The following is a 20004-nucleotide window of genomic DNA, read 5'->3' on the forward strand; positions in this document are numbered from 1 at the left end:
GCCTCACCCTCGCCTGCTGAAGCCTCTGAAGGCATTGGTTGCACTGCGGGCGGGATAGCAGCCTCATTGGAGGCTCGCCCGCGTCACAGATTCGACGGGACCCCTTTGAGGGCCAGCATACACTGTATAGGTCTCCCTCCCACAGCAGAGGGCCAGGATAGGTCCGGGAGAGACCCTCAGAGATCACGGGCCCCCGGAGGGGCCCATTACAAAGTCAGAGGGGGTGCTTGGCCCATTATCTGAGAATGTTGGAACCCCCTTGTGAGGGCCCATAATGATCATGGCGCCCGTCCACCAAAGAGAGGAGGTGCATGCCGCCCTCCTCTGGCCCAAAGATAAGGGAGGCCCCCGTTTTTGCGCAGAGGAGCACCGGGGGTCCCATTTTCTCATCTTTTAGGCACTAGAGGTGCCTGCATCATCAAAACCAGATATAAGATATATTCTAAGTTCTTCCTACAGACTGGAGTACATATATTGCCTACCTGCTTGATGAAGTGTTTCATATATGTATGTAAATGTTCCTATTATGGGGATAACATGCTAATATATTTTTCTAACTTGCCATATGTTTTCTAATGTTCCTACTATGGGTGTTTATGATATTCTTATGACAAGTGCTTTGGTGTAATAGCATATTTCCTAACTACTGCTTATGTTGCAGAATACTGAGTAACCTGTGTGTTATTTGTGACTACTGCTAGTTTGCAGAGTAACTAATGTGTTACGTTCTGACAATTGTTAAGGTAGCAGGATAGAACTGATATGTGATGTTTGGTCTATTAATTGCATTGTGTACAATACAGTATATTTTCATATGATCTGGTGTTGTGTTTCCTTTGTGGTGGTGATATTGTGTCACGTGTGTTGTGTGTGTGTGCAAACGCTTTACACATTGCCTCTGGGATAGGCCTGACTGCTCGTGCCAAGTTACCAAGGCAGTGAGCAGGGGTTTCCTTGGACGTCTAACTCCCTTGCAGTGACTAGAGTGAGTAGGTTCTGCCTGGCTGAGGTGCATACCCAAGCCTACCAGAAACCCCATTTCTAACATTGGGCATCAGCGGTGAGGATAGGACTTGCGCTTGCACAATACTATTGTGACTCATTATTTCACTACAAATTTTGCGTTTAGACCATCACATGTTTTGCTTCTTTTAACTTCCTCTCTTTGGTAATTTTTTTCCTGTTTTTAGTTCTCACACTTGGGTATTGTGGTTGTCACACTAGTGTTTTTTGTACCTTTTCAAGATGGGGCTTACCTTTGTTTTAGAGGACCTGTCATTTTACACGCAGGAGGAATTAGAGGGGTTCTGTGGAGAGAGAGGGCTGTCTGTAGAAGGGGACCTCAGAAGATATCTGAATTTCTTTGAAAGGTTTGTGACATATACCCGGGGGGAGTGTGCTTAGGGGGTGCACTGAAGATCCTGAGTGTAGCGAGGGTTCCCAATGGGAGGGCTCCCATACCTCATCCCTAGAGTGTGGTGGAGAGACTGATCAGGAGGGTGAGAATGACCGGGCGGGGACACCAGTTGACAGGGAAGGCCCCAGTGATAGGGAGTCCCTTGTTGGGTCCAGTGTAAGAAGCAGGGCTACCTCTCATTCCTTGACGCTTGATGAGCTAAGAAATAGGGGGGAAGAGAGGGACCTGAAGTTGCAGTTAGGGCACTTAGCTGTTGAGAGAAGGGCTCAGGTGGAGAAGGTCTTAGTACAGGAGAGGATGGCAGAGGCAGAGAGGGCCTTTGCCAGAGAAGGACTCGCTCTAGAGTGCAGTCTGAAGGTTCTGGACCCACCAGCGCCGCAGGTGGAGTCCAGTGGTGGTAGCAATGTAAAGTGCTGTAGCAAAGATGTTCCTCACATACCCATAGATCTGGTACCTAGGTTCCAAGAGGGGGATGACATACGTCAGTGGTTAAAGGAATATGAGAGGGCTCTGTTAGAGTGCTGGATACCTGAGAAGGATTGGGGGACTGGCCTAGGGAGCTTTATTCCTGAGGAGAGGAGGGATGCCCTACTGACTCTACAAGAGAGTAACAGGGAGGGGTACTCCACTGTGAAGAACTTAATGATTGTGAAGTATGGTTTTTCCCCTGAGGAATACAGAAAAAGGTTTAGGGGAGGTAAGAAACTGTCCCACCAGTCTTGGGAGGAGTTTGTGGAGGATTTCTGCATTGCACTAGATGGATGGGTGAAGGGTAGCACAGTAAACAATTCTGAAGGGCTGTTTAATCTGATTGTCAGAGAGCACCTACTTTGTTATTGTTTTTCAGAGTTACGCCAACACTTGTCAACGTGTGAGCTCTCTGACCCCAGAGAGCTTGCAAAGGAGGCGGACTTCTGGTTGCGTACCAGAGGGTCTGGTGAGGCATTAGGGGGTGTTCCTAATGAGAGTGGTGTAGGTGTTTCCCAACCAGGTGTGGTGGGAAAGGTTTGTGTCCCAGGTAGGTCCCAGTGTAATGAGAGGGGTTCGGGATCCCATGTCTTGTCTCAGAGGAGAGTGAGTGGGGGTGGGTTGTGTCCCAGGATGTCCGAGACCCGGTCTCATAGCTTGTTTGGTTCCATGAGTGGATGCCAGGATGGGAGCCTAGCCTCCACCGTAGGGCCAACTGCTCAGAGGGATCCCACTTTGCCAGTAGAACTTGGGCAGGTGGCTTGTGATAGCGTTCCACTGGTTCTGTTGTCTGGTAGTCGCACTCCAGAGTGGAGGAGGTAGAAATCCAGGCGTAGGGTTGAGAGGGGGCTGTGGGCCCCAGTGGAGAACCTGGAGGGTCAGGGGTCAGCTCTGCGAAGAAAGCCCCCCAGGAATGTCCTTGGTGAGACCATTTCTGGGCTGGGGGGAATCCAGACTCTGTTGGATGGGCAGAGGTCCGGAGACCTGCATCAGCCAGACTCTTGTGTGGCCCTTGGGGAAGGTGCTTCCTTGGTAGGGGGTAGGTGTGCCCCCCAGGAGGTCCTGGTGCGCCAGGCAATGGTTCAACCGCAGGGTGGTGACTCTGGGTTGGATGATCAGGTTCAGGGGGTAAACTCTGACCTGATGGGGAGTAGGTGTGCTCCCAAGGAAGTGCTGGTGTGCCAGGCAGTGGTTCAACCACAGGGTGGTGACTCTGGGTTGGATGGTCAGATTCAGGGGGTAAACTCTGATCTGGTAGGGGATAGGTGTGCTCCCAAGTAAGTCCTGGTTTGCTGGGCAATGGTCCAGTCTAAGGTTGTCATCCCTGGACTAGATAGACAGGTTCAGGGGGTAAACTCTGACCCGGTTGGGGGGGCGGTTAGTGTGCTCACCCCCATGTGAAACGTCTGGTGGCTTCTCCCGAGGTGGGGAGATGCAGGACTCTGGAAGTGGGGTTCAGGGAGGGGGAAGCTCGCCCCGGACCCCGGTTCAACCTAAGGGTGTCGTCCCTAGGTTGGGTGGTCAGTCACCAGGTAGTGATCCTGGGCTGGCGAGAGAGTTGTGCAGGACTGCTGTACCCAGCACCCTGGCAGTTGTGGATTCTGGTGATACCCCTCCTAGGAGAGGGGAGTGGTATCCTAGAAGAAGGGGTAGGGGGAGGAGAGCCTCGCCTCTAGCCCCTGTAGAACATATGGGTGCGGACCCTAGGTTGGTGGATCAGTGGCAGGGTAGAGTCCCTGAACTAATTGGAAATGGAGTGGTGACAGGTTGCTTTGCACCTGGAGCTACCGCCCCCACTCGTTATGGTTTCAGATCTCAGATTGCATGGGGCCTGGTTCTGGCCATTGGCAGCTAGAGAGCCCCCGTGGGTTGGTCTAGGTTGCCTGGGAAGCATTGTCAGAGAGATCCAAGTGGAGTCAGGAAGGCATAGAACTGGAACATGCCCCTGCTATTGTGGGTCTGGGTCCTTGTTCTATCGCCCCAATCAGGGAAGTAAATTGAGGTATTGATTGTTCTCCCCTGGCTTTAGGCTGATAGAGGGTCGTGTTGGACTTTTTTCCCTTATGCAGGGTCATCCCCAGTCTTTTTGCCTCCTTTCTCCTATTTTTTCTGACCTCTCCCTGTTGGCCCCCAGGACTCTAAGCACTTTATCACAGCTGACCAGTGCTAAAGTGCAGGTGCTCTCCCATCTGAAGTTGGTATGATTGACTTATACCTATTTGGCATATTTAATTTACTTGTAAGTCCCTTGTACAGTGGTATCTCTATACCCAGGGCCTGTAAATTAAATATTACTAGTGGGCCTGCAGCGCTGCTTGCGCCACCCACTGAAGTAGACTTCCAAACCTGTCTCAGGCCTGCTAGCGCAGGACCTGTGTGCGCAGTTTTCTGCCACAGGGACCTGGCATCTAAATGTACTTGCCAGGCCCAGAACTCCCCTGTTACTACATGTAAGTCACCCCTAAGGTACGCCCTAGCTAGCCCTATGGGTAGGGTGCCATGTATGTCGAAGGCAGGACATGTGCCAGGTTGCGTGGCCAGTCCTGGTACTGACAAACAGCCTAACTTGTTGTCTCACTGCTGTGAGTGCTGCCTTCTCATAGAATTGCATTAGAAATGCCCTGCCTTATGTGTAGGGGTATATTCTGATTTATTAGGGGTAGCGTAGGCGTGTTTGGTATGGTTATCATGGTGATAATAAATTCTGCTTACTGGTGTAGGTGTATTTTTTATTACTATTACAGAAATGCCACTGCTAGAAAGTGTGCATTTGTCTGTGCTTATGACTCTGGTGTTTTGCAGCTTGACTCCAATCCACGCCTGGGCAGAGTGACAGTTGGGGCTTTGTGCATACTTGTCAGACAGCCTGTACACAGGGAGGGTGGAGGTGTCACAGAGGTGCATCTGCATACTGAATAGTCTTCCTGGGCTGAGAGAAGGGAGAGATGGGGCACACCTACATTTGTAAAGGCTGTGCCCTGGCCTCACACAATAGGATTGTTAACCCCCACTGATGTTTGGAGCCTGTCCTGAAGGAGAGAGGGGGCACTCCCAGAACCAGTTGTAACTGGCTGGAACCTCCTCTCCCTACCATTGCAAAACATTGTAAGGACTGAGTATATGTACAGGTGAATTTTCCCCACAATTTGGAGACTCTTAATCACCTTGGAACTGGACACAGAAATGCTGGAAGAACTCACCAGGAACAGCCATGGACTACTGCTGCTGTGCTGACCTGTGACCTGCTTGGTCACTGAAGAGGACTTTCCACTTGCTGCATACTCCTTGTGCTGGCCTGTTGTTGGGTCCTCCACCTGTGAGCCTTTTCTGGCAACTTTGCTCCCCAGGGCAGGGTGCTCTGGCCCCTGACCCCTGCATTCACCCTGAAGCATGAGGGGTGCTTCACCTGGTTCATAAGTTAAGCGCTTGGGAGAGCGCTCCTTTAGGAAATTTCCTTAGCTCTGGGAAGTGTTCCCCCTTGCTGGTGCTTGGCACTTTAAAAAGCATTTCTTTGTTTCTGCATAAAAAAAGCACCGCTGCGACCTGGGCTTCAGTGGTGGCTTAAACATTTTTATACAAGCGTGTCCTGGTGCCCGAGATCACCGTTGCAGCCCGGGGAAGTTGTTTCCACGAAGCGGCAGGGAACGCGCTGCCTAGTGCCCTTGGAGCACGAAGAAAATCCTTCTTGGGGATCACGGAGCAAGCGCTCTTCCATGGGTGCCCCCGTGGCGAGGTCTGCTCTTTAGAGCTCCCCCTGGGCACCGGAAAGCCCTGCCTTGGGCTGGAGCATCATCAGGGAGCAGAGAGGAGAGGAGGACGCCTTTCCCTCGCCTGCTGAAGCCTCTGAAGGCTTCGGTTGCACTGCGGGCAGGACAGCAGCCTCATTAGAGGCTCGCCCATGCCACAGATTCTTTGGGGCCCGTTTGAGGGCCAGCATACACTGTACCGGTCTCCCCACCACAGCAGAGGGCAAGGACAGGCCCGGGGGAGACCCTCAGAGATCATGGGCCCCTGGAGGGGTCCGTTGCAAAGTCGAATGGGGTTGCGTTGCACCCCCTCCTCCCCATTATCTGAGGATGGTGCCCCCCCCCTTGTGAGGGCCCATAGTGATCACAGGTCCCTGGAGGGGGCCGTCCACAAAAGAGAGGAGGTGCGTGTCGCCCTCCTCTGGCCCAAGGATAAGGGAGGCCCCAGTTTTTGCGCAGAGGAGTGCCGGGCCCCATTTTCTCACCTTCTAGGCACTGCATCATCAAAACCAGGTATTTCCTACTGAAATAAGATATATTCTAAGTTCTTCCTACAGACTGGAGTACATATATTGCCTACCTGCTTGATGAAGTGTTTCATATATGTATGTAAATGTTCCTATTATGGGCATAACATGCTAATATGTTTGTCTAACTTGCCGTATGTTTTCTAATGTTCCTACTATGGGCGTTTATGATATTCTTCTGACAAGTACTTTGATGTAATAACGTGTTTCCTGACTACTGCTTATGTTGCAGAATACTGAGTAACCTGTGTGTTATTTGTGACTACTGCTAGTTTGCAGAGTAACGTAATGTGTAACATTCTGAGAACTACTAAGGTAGCAGGATAGTACTGATGTGATGCTTGATCTAATAATTGTGTTGTGTACAATACAGTATATTTTCATATAATCTGGTGTGTTTCCTTTGTGGTGGTGATATTGTGTCAAGTGTGTTGTGTGTGTCTGCAAACGCTTTACACATTCCCTCTGGGATAGGCCTGACTGCTCGTGCCAAGCTACCAAGGGGTGAACAGGGGTTATCTTGGACGTGTAACTCCCTTGCCCTGACTAGAGTGGGTAGGTTCTGCCTGGCTGAGGTGCATACCATAGCCAACCAGAAACCCCATTTCTAACAGTAGGCCTCAAAATGTTTAGAAGGCTACTCAAGTAGGTGGCATAATAAGTGCTGCAGCCTACTGGTAGCAATTAATTTACAGCCCCTGGGCACATATGTGCACTTTTCTAGGCACTTCTAAGTAAATTAAATATGCTGATTGGGTAGATGTCAATTGAACCGTATTTTAGGGAGAGAGCACAAGCACTTTAGCGCTGATTAGCAGTGCACAGAGTCCTAAGGCCAACATAACCGAATTCAGCAAAATTGGAGTCAAGCAGGCAAAACATTTGGGGGAGTACCACTCTAAAGCTAACAGATCTAACAGTTCTAATGTCACTGCTATATAACACAGAGAACTTGCCAGCACTCCCATTCCATATGAAGATTAGCTTTTGCACAATGTAACCAGTAGTAAAAGAAGGCATTCTGTGTATTTAGAAAAAGGCACATATTTCTATGTGTGGTTAGAAGACATGTTTTACATGTCCACAAAAGAGAAAATAATTAACGAACTGGAAGGCCTCATTTGGATTTTATCAATAAATGACCATAAGACAAAAGCAATGGCATCAGCACTATTCAGTACACTTTATGACAATATTCCAAGTAGGCTTGATAAGCCTACAAAATGTATATTTCTGGGACATATCATAGCTAGCTGGACCAGGTCTAGTATCCCAGACTGAGGCTTAGCAGGTCCTAAGAGAACAGGAAATAATAAAGACAGGATGACTATACACACATTTTAACAGCACAAATCTCTATGAGTAATATAGAGACAATATGGTTTGCTTACTGGGTCAAACAGATGCTTTTGATACATTTGAAGGTTATTGATAAAAGCAAGGACACTAATGTGATTCTGCACTATATGTACAAAGCTATTTTCTGCTGCAAAGTCAGCAGTTTGTATGAGGTTTGGTAAGAACAAAATTGCTTTTTTATGTACCAACCCCACATTTCTATTCGGTAAAATTAGTTTAAAATGCATAACATGTCGCCATTTGGAAGAGGCATGTTTAGGGTGTTCCTTCCATGTAGTAATTTGTCATGACATGATCAAGGTTTTGAAACCAATTTCAGTTGCATAACATTAAAAACTCACTGGTTCCCAAGTAGGGATGCTATTGCATCTGCAAAAGGCACCAAAAGGCGCCCATTCTCCTTTGTGAACCTAAAACAAAGTTTATTGGGGAGTAGTTAGCGGTCTAACTGCCAACCTGCCATCTCCTAAACAAAAAATAGAATGTTTCCTTTTCAAATGTAGCCTCCTTTCCTGTGAGGAAAATGGGCTGCATTTTTTTTATTTTTTATTTACTTTATTTAAAAACTATTACAGTCGTAGAGGTCTAGTGACCACAGCAGTCCACTATTTCTGTGATGGTATCCAGTGTTTTGGGTTTCAATTTGTGAGGTACCTCATGAATACTGATAAGGTAGGTCGGATTGCAACCCGATTATACTGATTATAAACCATAATCAAAAAACTCTGATCGTAGAGTTGATAGATTACATTTTCTATGATGGTTTATAAGTATGATCAATAGAACTGTTGTAACATTTTCTATGTAACTATAGGAATGGTGCCTGTTACATTTGTAAAAGATAAGAAAGAGAATATTATGTTTTTTCATTCATTAGCTTTATTGTGTATTAGCCGTGCACATTGTGGCTTACACTCCCACCATCCTTCATGGCGCAATGTGGAGAAGCTCCAAGCATTGATCTCAAGGCTTTGTACTACTCTTCCTGTTAGCAACTAATGCCCTTCCAATGACCTTCTGCAGCCCTTGAGTCTCGAGAGTAAAAACGGGACACCAGAGACCTTTATGTTTTTTTTAAACCCCCTGACTCAACTGCTGCATTCTCTCTCGCGTATTTCTGAAGCCATGCTCCGTACTGGGGCTAAAGGTCAACATTTTACACTTCCTCCAAGCCATCCGGCGCTCTGTCCATCTGTACTAGGCACAGGTTGAATTAAAAGCAAGCCTGTATTAGTCGATCCCCTGGACGCTGACGGCTGAACTTTCAGGGGTCGAGGTGTTAGGGCTGAGCCTGGGCGCTCTTTGTCTGAAGACTTCATGGTCAACATCGTCCTCTCTTCAAGTACCCACAACTCTCCTACGGCAATAAAGAGCTTCTAAGACGTGAACGTGTGAACTTTTCAGTGCAAGCTCAGGAGAAACGTGTTGCGGTCTAAACAAAAAACTGATGTGTCTCTGCAAGATACAATGACGCTTTTGTGTCTGCCCGAGACAGTGGGCAACGCAGTGTTGTTTGCAAAACTGATAAATGTTAGTTTTCATTCTGATTTATAAAGTACTTTTTTGCACGTAATTGTATGTTTTTAGCACGCTGGGGGAAAGAATGAAAAAAGCACCGTCAGAATTTGGAACTTGGCCTTTACTGAAGAACACTAACGCTATCCGATTTAAACCCTCTGAGACCGGACCAACATAGTTCACACGCCTCGGCTCCTATTAATAGATATGACTCCCTTCTGCAATGTCAACTGAAACATTAATCCTTGTTCTAAGTCACAGAGTCTCTCAAATGTCAGCTACCACTGGCGGCACAGTTCTCTTTCAGTTTGTACCGGGATGGAGCCGTCGGAAGAAACGAGCCCTCTAGCAGGGGATAACTTTTTGGAAGTTCCCACCTCAAACGAGGCCTGTGAGGATGAGGAAGAGGTGAAGGCTACCTTCAAGCCACGCTTTTCACCGCTTCCGAGAAGGCGCAGTTCGGTTTCTTCCGATGATGCCGAGTCCGAGGCTCCCTCCAGTGTTGCACGGAAAGTTTCATTCGCTGATGCATTTGGACTCGACCTTGTGTCAGTTAAAGAGTTTGATACATGGGAAATAACGACTACATCCCAAAATGATACCTTCGAGGACGAACTTAAACTAGTCGATGAGTTCTATTTGTTGTCTCGGTTTGAGGTTCCTTCCAGAGAGGAAGTGCTGCAGAAAGTGCACACACAGAAAGTTTTGCTAGAGGCAATTGAATTCCTTCCGGGGTCAGCGTCTTTAAGTGGCATTATACGAGTGCTAAATGTATCTTTTGCAAAGTTAGTGTTTGTTCGAATGACTCTGGATGACTGGTTGAGTTATTATGACATTTTGGCGGAGTATGTTCCCAATTCGTGTGATGGCGAGACTGACCAGTTTTCCTTTAGAATTTCTCTGGTGCCTCCTTATCTCAAAGATGGAGCCAAAATCGAGTTTTGTATACGCTATGAGACTTCAGCTGGTACATTCTGGGCAAACAACCATGGTAACAATTACCAGCTATCCTGCCATAAGAAAGAGGCAGCCGTGGTGGCTGATAAAGAATCTGAAGATATTTCAGATGCATTTAAGAAAAGTTGCCTAAAGACAAGTCAAAGGTGAGGATGAATATTAAGTTTATTTTGTTAGAAAACATGTGGCACGTGTTATTCCTATTGTTACTTGTCTGTGCCATATGTGCTGTTTGACAAAGCTGCAAGCCTCGACGGTATGTTTAATTTGAAATTGTGTTTTCAGAACTTAACACAGTATTTGTTGAGATATTGCGGCAGTGAACTGACAACCACATATTTTACGTTTTCTACTCTGTATACACACACACAGGACAATATATTTTATTATACTGGAGCCAGCGCTTATTCCTAGAGATCAAGTAATTTTCAACCATAAACATAAGGCAAGGGACCAGGCCAGTGGCTTCTTGGAGGGTAGGTGCACTGCGATAAAAACAGCATTGGGATGTGTCTTGCTTGTTGGCTTAGCAAGGCTCAGAAATGCCATTGGGATGTTGTTCACAAATCCACTGTTAAGTGTCAGCCTATCTGTGTCATGATTAACCAGCTTAGACTGATATCAGCAAAGGATTATTTTGATTGGGAGAGGAAGCCTTCTACCTCTTGTCTTCCACCCCTACACAAGTCATGGGAGCTCTTTGGGAGGGTGAGGAAAATTAACATAAAGTTGACTGATCACTATCCACGATTGGCTCGACACAGACTGCAATCACTTCCGGCCTAAAGGCCACAATGATGTCCACTGCAGTTACTGTTTTTCTTTCACCACTGCTGAATTAGAACCTAGTGCAGATAAGCACGGTGGCTACCAAAGGTGAGGTTGGCAGGTTTATTTCTGCTGGGGACAATTTGATGGTAGCTAAGGTCATTTTTGGTTGCTCAAATCTGGACCACTACTCCCTGTCACTGAAATATATTTGCATTATGTACTGTCACCCGAGCAAGGGTTGCTTTTTCACACAGGTTTGAATGTTACTGATTGTGTTGTATACAAACATACTAAATGAGCCCATCAGCACATGCTGGAGAAAGAAGTAACATCCTAGTGAGGAAGGTGGGGGGAAGCCCAGCTCATGGGTTTCAGTGCCTGACACCAACATACAAGAGAACAGACATTTAGCCTCAGAGTCAATGTATATTGTCGCATGTAATGTCACCTTAACGGCAATAGACAGGCAAGATCTATATAAACTAGGGACTAGGAAATGACTTGTATCCATCTCACACGTGGTTATGAAAAGAGCACCAGTTAATGCTTTGGATTGTGATCAGAGTTTTTACACGGCCAGAATCCCTTTAGGATAATATGGAACAGTGTAAATTCTTCCATTCACAGTAAGGCCTGCTCAAGGTAGAAAGAGTTTTTTGGTTTATGTGAATTCCACAGTATCTCACTTTGTTACCACCTTCAATGTCCTATATAATATGGTTCATATTTTCTCAATACAGCTTGATGTAATAATAGGTAACTTGCCTGTTATTTTTCCTAAAACACAAAATGCTTACTGTCCTTCTTCATTCTGGCCCTTTTGTGTAGTGCTTTATATCACCTGTAAGATTAATTATTACCACCTCCAACGTACTACTTTATGTGAGCGATTTTCAGACTACAGTAAACTTGGACACTCACTAGGAAAGCTTAAAACATGCACTGGTAGTGACAGGAATGCAATATTAGTGCAGTGCAATGCACAAGAACTAGTCAACATTAATTTGGCTACCAGATGTGGGTATAAAATACCCCTAAATGAATTAGCTAACGGTGCTAGTCATCATTGGTACATGCAAAGTACTCAGCATGAGTGCTATCTTGAAGTCAGAATTCACAATAGTGGCACATAGTGGTTCGTAGCTTTAAAGCCGTTGGCTATGTTTGTTTTACTGCTGCATTATTTGTAATCATGTGTATTCTTAACTTGAAATGACTCGCTTAAGCCTGTCCTTGTGTGCAGATCGACAAAGCGTGCACCCTGGTTGTTCGCCGTTCATTAGTGCCAGTTTATTGATTATGTGCCTTTTTGGTAAGCTGGCTTCTGCAAAAGTTAAGTTTTCAATCACCTGTTCTTTGCATTTGCTTTGTAACTGATACACCAAATTTGCAAGATGATGTGGTTTTTGAGAAGGGTACATGAAGATCTTTTAGCGTGAGTGTGGCGTGGTTATACAAGTTATCTGTTCTTTTTGCGTCGTAATGAAACTTCTGTTTTCACCACATTTTTAAGCACCTGCTTGACTTCTTCTAGGTCACTTAAATATGTAGGGGACGGGTAAAAAATAATTCTTTAATTTTTCCCCAGGGTTTGAAGCAACTAAAGGAAAAAAGGCAGCATTTGTTCCTCACTGGTCAAAAATGGCAAACAAATTCCACTGAAAAATCAGTTTTTCCACATTCCTAATAACTTTGCCACACATTGACCAATCTGATCTAAACTTTGGATACAGAAAGCTCAGGTCACCTGAGTTGATACTGCCGATTTGTTGCTGATTGCTCAAAGGGGTACCTTTATTAAAAGAGTGTCCACAATTGGTTTCCTGAATATAATGACAATTCCCTGTATATTTGTCAATGAAACAATGAAAGTGGTTGAATGAAAACCTGCAACATTTGAAAGGCACCGTGCAGCTTAGTCTGATTGGGTCTCTTTTCCAGGTATAGTGAATTTTGCTTGAGGCATTTTTGACATATCACAAAAGTAGCTGTACAATGCACACAGTGAATTTTAACTATAAAAGTTGCTATGTTGAATTATCTGGGAAATCAAAAAGAAATAAAGGAACTTTCCGATTGTTTGAGATTAACTAAATTTGATTGGTTGAAATGTTCTGAAAACTTTTTAGTGGCAACTCTCTTATTTTCCATGCATTTGGTCATCCATACAGGGCGTTTGTAGGTAATATGGGAGTGGAGTAATCAAACAAATGACTGGTTGATCCTTCATAAAAACGTTATACAGCAATGCACAAAATACAAAATATATTTGTATGGGAAAACTGCAAATTTAAAGATGAAACCTCACGATGTTTGGAGAACTCTCGATGAATAAGTAAATAGAAAGCACACAAAAGCTATGCATATGCTACATTATGCAACACCGAGCATACATTGACCTCGATATCTCAGATACAATGTTACGCCTATCAGCCTTAGGATGGTCTTCCTCCTCACATTTTGCCTACTTACCTCCAATTTTGTGCAGAAACGTTTATTGGTCTTAGGAGACTGTGCACTTTAGCACTGCTAGCCAGTGCTAAAGTGATTGTGGTCACTCCCCTAAACATACTTTGATCGGTTTACTCCTGATTGGTATATTTAATTTACTTATAAGTCCATTGTTGAGTGGTATACCATCTACCCAGGGCCTGTAATTTAAATGCTACTTTTTTACTCAAAATTTCTTCTAGGTACAAAGACAAGCCGGGCCCTAAACAGTTCTTTTATCTGAATCGCGTTTCCATCTCCGTCAGCTGTATTTTTGGATTGTGATCCAGTCACATGCAAATAGATGTCCGCGGTTGGTGCTTTAATCCATTAGGTGCTAGTTTTTACTAAAAAGATAAAAAAATCATAACTCAAGTTCTATTGACTGGATTTTTGTTGTTTTGATATCAAAAACGGTATTAAAATTTACTCTCTTTTCTAAATTGGTGTGAGATTTTTCTTGTGTTGTGTTTACATTTTTATTACTGTTTGTGTGCTGCAAAAATACTTTACACATTGCCTCTAAGCTAAACCTGACTACTTTTTGTGCTAAGCTACCCAGAGTTAAGCACAGGTTCATCATCATCACTTTACTTTATTTTGGTAAAAACATACCATAAAAGTACAATACATAACAATCCAAGAAGGAGATTGTAAAAAGAGTTTTGATAAAATAGATAGCAAACACTAAAAAGAGAAATGTTAAAAACAAGATAAGACAAACGTATAAAAAAGATTTATTTCTCCAATAATATAATACTTAAGAAACATCCAGTCCCGGGAAATTTCAAACTAATAACTTACACCTAAATACGATAAATATGCGCTATAATATCTAGTTCTAAGAACTACTACCAAGTATTATTCTTTAAAATCACTAATCTAAAACGCCATATTGATTCAAGAAATGTTGCCACAGGGTAAACTATTTGTACAGATGAATCAGATTTAAGTATTCTCTCAGCGAATAAACAATTTCTAAAACCCATTTGTTTGAATAGGGGACTAATCCAAAAGGCCCTCTCTTTGTCATATGCACAACATTGAAAAAGGACATGAAGATCAGACTCTTCGTTTTTACAGCCCATCGGCCATAACTTAGACTTGTTGGTGGAATTGGGCCATTTGTAAGTTAAAGAACACAGAGGGAGGGACCCTAGTCTAAATCTAATGAAAAGAGCACGCGCAGATGGAGAGAGTGCTACATCCATAAAGGGCTCAAACTCATACTAACATTTGAATTGCAGAAAGCTATCAGTCATAGAGAAGGGCACAACTTCAGCCAATTGGACAGTTTGAACTTTGAGCCAAAAAGCGTCCTTCAATGTCTGAACAGCATTTTTAGGAAGAGAAGAGGGATCCTTCCAGTAGGACCCCAGACCAAGTTGAAATAAGGACCTTTCAACATAGGCACACCAATTAATTTTAGTGTTGTGGCTAGGGCCCACCAGATTGGGCAGCCCACATCTAAATTGAATGAGAGCATCTGATGACCATAGCCTGATCCAAAACAGAAGTGGCCTTAAAGCAGCAATCTGGTTAATTGGAAAAAGATTTAAATCCATTCGGATAGGCAAAGAAGGGGTGCTTGAAGGAACTTTTAGCAACATCCTCAAAAACTGATTTTCAGCCCTAACCAGATTCTCCAAATTGCAGTGACCCCATAACTCAGCACCATACAGAGCCTCCCCCCCCCCAGCTTGTGATTTATATATTTCAAGAGCAGGAGTCAAGGCAAAACTGGGGGATTTGGTTGCAAATCTCACAATGCAATGCCACCCGCCCTTTGCTTCAGGCACATTAATGATTTCTGGAGATGGGCATGCCAGTGGTGTGAATCTTCTAATTTCACACCTAAATAATCAAAAGTGCCCACTCTTTCCAAAAAAAAACACCTTCTAAATAAACAGGTCTCTTCATTTTCTGCTTTTTGTCCCCAAACACCATGTATTTCGTTTTTGATTAATTGATTTCCAAGCCATGATCTTTACAGAACTCCACGAACCTTGCAAGCAAACTTGAAAGGCCCATGGCTGTTCGGGAGAGTAGCAAAGTATCATCAGCAAATAAGAGACATGAGAACTTCTGCCCTCCCATACTAGGGGCATCACCAGAACAATCTAAAAGGTAGGGAATACATGCGTTGATAAATAAGAGAAACAGGGTGGGCGCAAGGACACAACCATGCCTCACACCACGAACAGTGGGAAATGCTGAAGTCAGATCACCTGCCAGGCCCCATCGTACTTTGGCCCAGTTGCCAGAGTAAAGATCTTTAATTATATTAAGCATGGAGCCGGGGGCTTTGCTCATAATTTCCCACAGTTTGGGACGTGGGACAAGGTCAAAAGCGTATTTAAAATCAACAAATGCCACAAAGAGGTGGCCTGAATCCACGTCTATGGTCTTCCACTTTATAGTAAAAAAGCGGAAGACCTGATCAATAGTACTGACCTTGTCTCTAAACCCTGCCTGAAGATGACTTAATACCTGATTTTCCACTATCCAATGCTTCAGCCTACTTAACAGCTGATAGCAGAATATGTTTTGCAGATTGTCTAGTAAACTGGTAGTCTGTAGTCCCCTCGCCTTTCTTGTGAATAGGCACAATTATTGCCTCCTTCCAGGAATCCGGGTAAGACCTTGTGGACAAGGCGATATTCGATATCCTATTTATATACCGAGTCCATTTGGGCAAATCTGATTTATACAAATCTGAAGGAATACCATCCGGCCCAGGAGCCTTCCCTGATTTTTGGGCAAGAATTGCCAACTCAGTTTCTTTTCAAGTGAAGGGAGGCAGAGAGATCACCAAAGAGCAGCGTGGCAATATCTCTCCGGGGCTGGTGACAACGGATTCAGGTGTGGAGCCATACAGCTCCCTAAAGTGAGTTAACCAGATATCAGCAGCAATATGGCATTCTGGGACGGATGGGAGATTTGAGTCTCTACGTTTAACCAGAAGCCAGAAAAGTTTGACATCATGGGTCCTAGCCGCCTCGACAATGCACATCTTGCATGTGGAGACATAAGTTCTTCTTGCTCTCACAATGGCTTCCCGATCCTTTGACTTTGACACTTTGGTCAAGAGACTTTTGGCCTCACGGCACCTCCTGTCAAACCACTTGCTGCTAGATGGAGGGGAAGAATTCCTTTGATTCGTAACAGTTTTAGTAAAAAGCTAAAATGATCGTCAAAAAGCTGGTGTCTAGAGACTAGGGTACGCAATTTATCCCTTAACATGTTGGACTTCTGGAACGAAGCCCATCTCACAATGCGCCTGTTACTAGACAACTTCAAGGCTCCATGAGCATTAGAAACAAAAAAAGATGGAGCTCATGCAAAAAGAGTTCTGTCATAAACAATTTGTAAAGGCGCATGATCACTAGTATGCCGTGCGCCCACTTCAACATCTTTATGGAATGCCAAGCCCTTAAATAAAAAATAACATAATCTAGTGTACTGCTATATAGACCCCTAAAAAAAGTTGGTCTGGTGGGAGTATCAGCTGGAAACCGACCATTGCCAAAGCGAAGACCATATGTTACTGTAAGATCTATTATCTGCAACGCCCTACAACAGGCAGTGGATAACACTGGCTGGGTTGAAAGAGGGGGAATATTCCACACTTCATCTTCAGTCTGCGTTGCCTCAGCAAAGGCTGAGTTGAATTCAATTTGCGCATTAAGGTCGCCTGCAATGATAATACGATATTTTGAACGAAAATCTAATATAAGATTGTGCAGGAGATCTATAGTAGCAGACCGATGGTTGGGAGGACCTGGTCTGTTGTAGATATTAATACATAAGACTGGAATGCCTGAGTTTGGCAGTATTGCTAATGCCAAAATATCAAGGGAATCTACAAAGATCTCCTTTACTTCGCCCGCCTCAGTCGTCTTAACCCAGGTACATAATCCCCCTATTGCCCTACCCATGAGAGGCTGCATAGCATTTTTTGTATAAGAGCAAAACCCTTGCCTGTACACACTTTCCGTAGCCCACGTTTCCTGGAACATACAAATGCAAAAGCATTCAACATAAGCCCCCCATTCGGAGTCAACTAATTTACTTTTAATGCCTGCCACATTCCAGGACAAGAACTTCACTGTTAGATATGCAGTACGACAGGTAGATTCACAAAGTGAATCAACTGGGAAATGATTGTTAAAGAGTTCAACATGCAGTGCAGGATTAGAGTTCGCAATAGAAACAGTTAGAGGATCCCGTAAAATATGAACAGCTGGACTTGGCAAGGTTCTTGAATGTGATAAAGTCTGTAAGTCAAGTCTAATACTGGAATTGCAAAAACTAGAAGGACATAGTCAATCAACGTCTGAGGTAACCCCCTGAAGCACAGGAGCACATGCACTGATACATTTGGGAACAGAGCCCATATCAGGCTCAACAGCTGGGCTAGATGTCAGGCCAAAGGAAACAACATGGCCTGTTACATTGGATGGTACAGGCAGTCATGCTTGATCGAGTGAGCAAACTCATGCTTCCCAAAGCAGAACTGCTGTCACTGAAAAATATATCAAGTTCCTTCCTTGTGTTTTAGTGAGCTTCCATCTGCAATAGGCCCATGACTAGAAGAGGACTTGCAAGGTTGAGTTTAATAATATCCTGCCTGCCGAAACGGCCACTTAACCGTATGGCCGACACGATGTCGGCATGGATAATTGAGCCACAGCCTCTGACATGACGGATCCAATGCGAAATCTTGTTGATTAAGGAAGATTTGTCTTTCCTTGATTGTACTGGAAGCGAAGGAACACTGCACATATAAATGCAGTTTTCGTTGGACATATGAGTGGACTGGCCAGATGCTGATGTAATGTCCTGATTCCGATCAAAGTTAGAAGAAGAAGGTATAGATTTTGCCAAAGGTGGTACAGCATTTCTACTATAATGAGACCTGTGAATGGGGCCCTGGACAACCTCATAGTTCAACGACAAATCTGCTGGCAAAGACGCTGGAATTGAGGGATAATTGCATAGCAAGGGCACTGGCTTCAGTACACAAGGAGGAGGTGGATCAGGTTTCTTGAGAAGCTTGAGAACTTCAAGCATTAAGCACTTCAACTCTCCTACTTCACTCTTTAAACTGAGGACTAGTGCTGGAAGATCTTCTCTAGGAGAATCACAATTGGAAAGCAAAAGAACCGAAGGGGTCTGTTGAGCACTGTCTAAATCTAGTTGGTCCAAAACAGAAAAACGGTTTGAACAGGAAATCCCATGAAAAATAGTATCAGTGACTAAAACTTCCAAATTAGACTTGGGTACAAGATGTGAGGGAGAATTAACAATGCGGGACAGGCTTTTAGAAGCAAGAGCTTGGGGTGGGACTCTCGAGGGTTGGGCATCAATAGAAGAATTAGTTCCAGTTGTTAGAAACAGCAATAAAGTTCCTGATTTCAGCCTCTTCCAAACGTTGCTCTCTTTTTTGTTAAGAATTAGATCCACTTCTTCTATTAGGTTATCGATCTCTCTAGACATGCAATTGGTATGGGGTTGCGTGACTCTGTTGGGTTTAGAAATTTTTGATTTAACAGGGCCCGAGTCAGGACTAGGTCTCACCTTGCATTTTCCCATTCTGAACAAAAAATCTCAGCACCAAAATGGGGGCAATTTAGAAAAAAAGGTAAGCACAGATGTGTCAAGAAGCCCCAAACCATACCTTGGGGCCCTGAGGGGGAGCCCAGCCCGGCCTCAAATGGTCCCTGTCAGTCACAAACAAGGCAGTCACAGTTTGGAGAGCGCAGCAGGGATCCTGGAGAATGGAATAAGCCTGAACTCCTCAGGCCTCACTAGTCTCCAGTCCCCAGTACGAAAAACCAAAAATAAAGAAGCGTGGCCCAGCCCAGTCTCTTCCGGGTGCAGGACGGGCCCGGGCGCGTCCCGCGAAGCAGGCAGGCATTGAAAGTTAAAGGGGCCTGGAGGTCCCGCCCCCCGATCAGCTGCTCGAGCCCTTGGCGCGTCCCACGAAGCGGGTGCGTGTTGAAAGTTAAAGGGGCCTGGAGGTCCCGCCCCCCCCGATCAGCTGCTCCGAGTCCTTGGCGTGTTAATTAGTTTAATTGAGGGACTTTTTGTGGTTCACTCTGCCAGGGATTGTTGCTGTTGCTTGACCAGAGCTCATACCCCAGTCAACCAACAACCCAAATACTATCACACAATCTTTGTTAGTCTTTTTAGAGAGGTCAGGGAGATGGGCCTTCATACCTATCAGTTCAATCCCCGTGGCCTTGCCTAAGGGCTGGGTAGATTTGTTTGGCCCTTTCCTGTCTAGATCCCAAGTCTTGCTTAAGGGCCAGCGAATATTGCCACTGTCCAACACCCTTCCCACACACAATAACTCTCCTTAGATATAACAGCTATCAAAGGATGAAAGTATTGTCTTAGCTCCTACCCACCCCCACTGACATGCATCCCCCTAAATTTGCCAAGTATTACATGTAGCTACCGATTACACATTGACTTCCCCCCACCTCCAGAACATTGAATAATAGATCATCTGGATATGACAACTATCACAGTGTCAACAAGATTTGACTCAGACCCCATCAACCTCACCACATACAGTCCTTCTCCCCAGCCCTACCCATGGGTCCAAAGGGGTTGTCCTAGACCCTAATTTTCCATGTGCTCAAAAACGCCATCAGTTTGGCCAAGGTGACAAACTATGCTTGGGGCCATTGATGCTCATTGCTGACTCAATCCATTGATCAGCCTTTTTGTCTGAGGCCATGTA

The 20004-nt window shown here is 44.8% G+C and overlaps 1 protein-coding gene across 1 annotated transcript in view; it reads left to right on the forward strand.

Moving 5' to 3' along the window:
• The first annotated feature begins 9122 nt into the window (after nt 1-9122).
• The window catches only part of PPP1R3A (protein phosphatase 1 regulatory subunit 3A), a 400387-nt gene continuing 389505 nt past the window's right edge, over nt 9123-20004 (forward strand). Inside the window, exon 1 of the mRNA XM_069228951.1 lies at nt 9123-10138. Coding sequence (XP_069085052.1) covers nt 9354-10138 — 785 coding nt within the window. The 5' untranslated portion in view covers nt 9123-9353. The remainder of the gene's footprint in view (nt 10139-20004) is intronic.

The sequence above is a fragment of the Pleurodeles waltl genome, chromosome 4_1, assembly GCF_031143425.1.
Source record: "Pleurodeles waltl isolate 20211129_DDA chromosome 4_1, aPleWal1.hap1.20221129, whole genome shotgun sequence".
Taxonomy (NCBI): Eukaryota; Metazoa; Chordata; class Amphibia; order Caudata; family Salamandridae; genus Pleurodeles; species Pleurodeles waltl.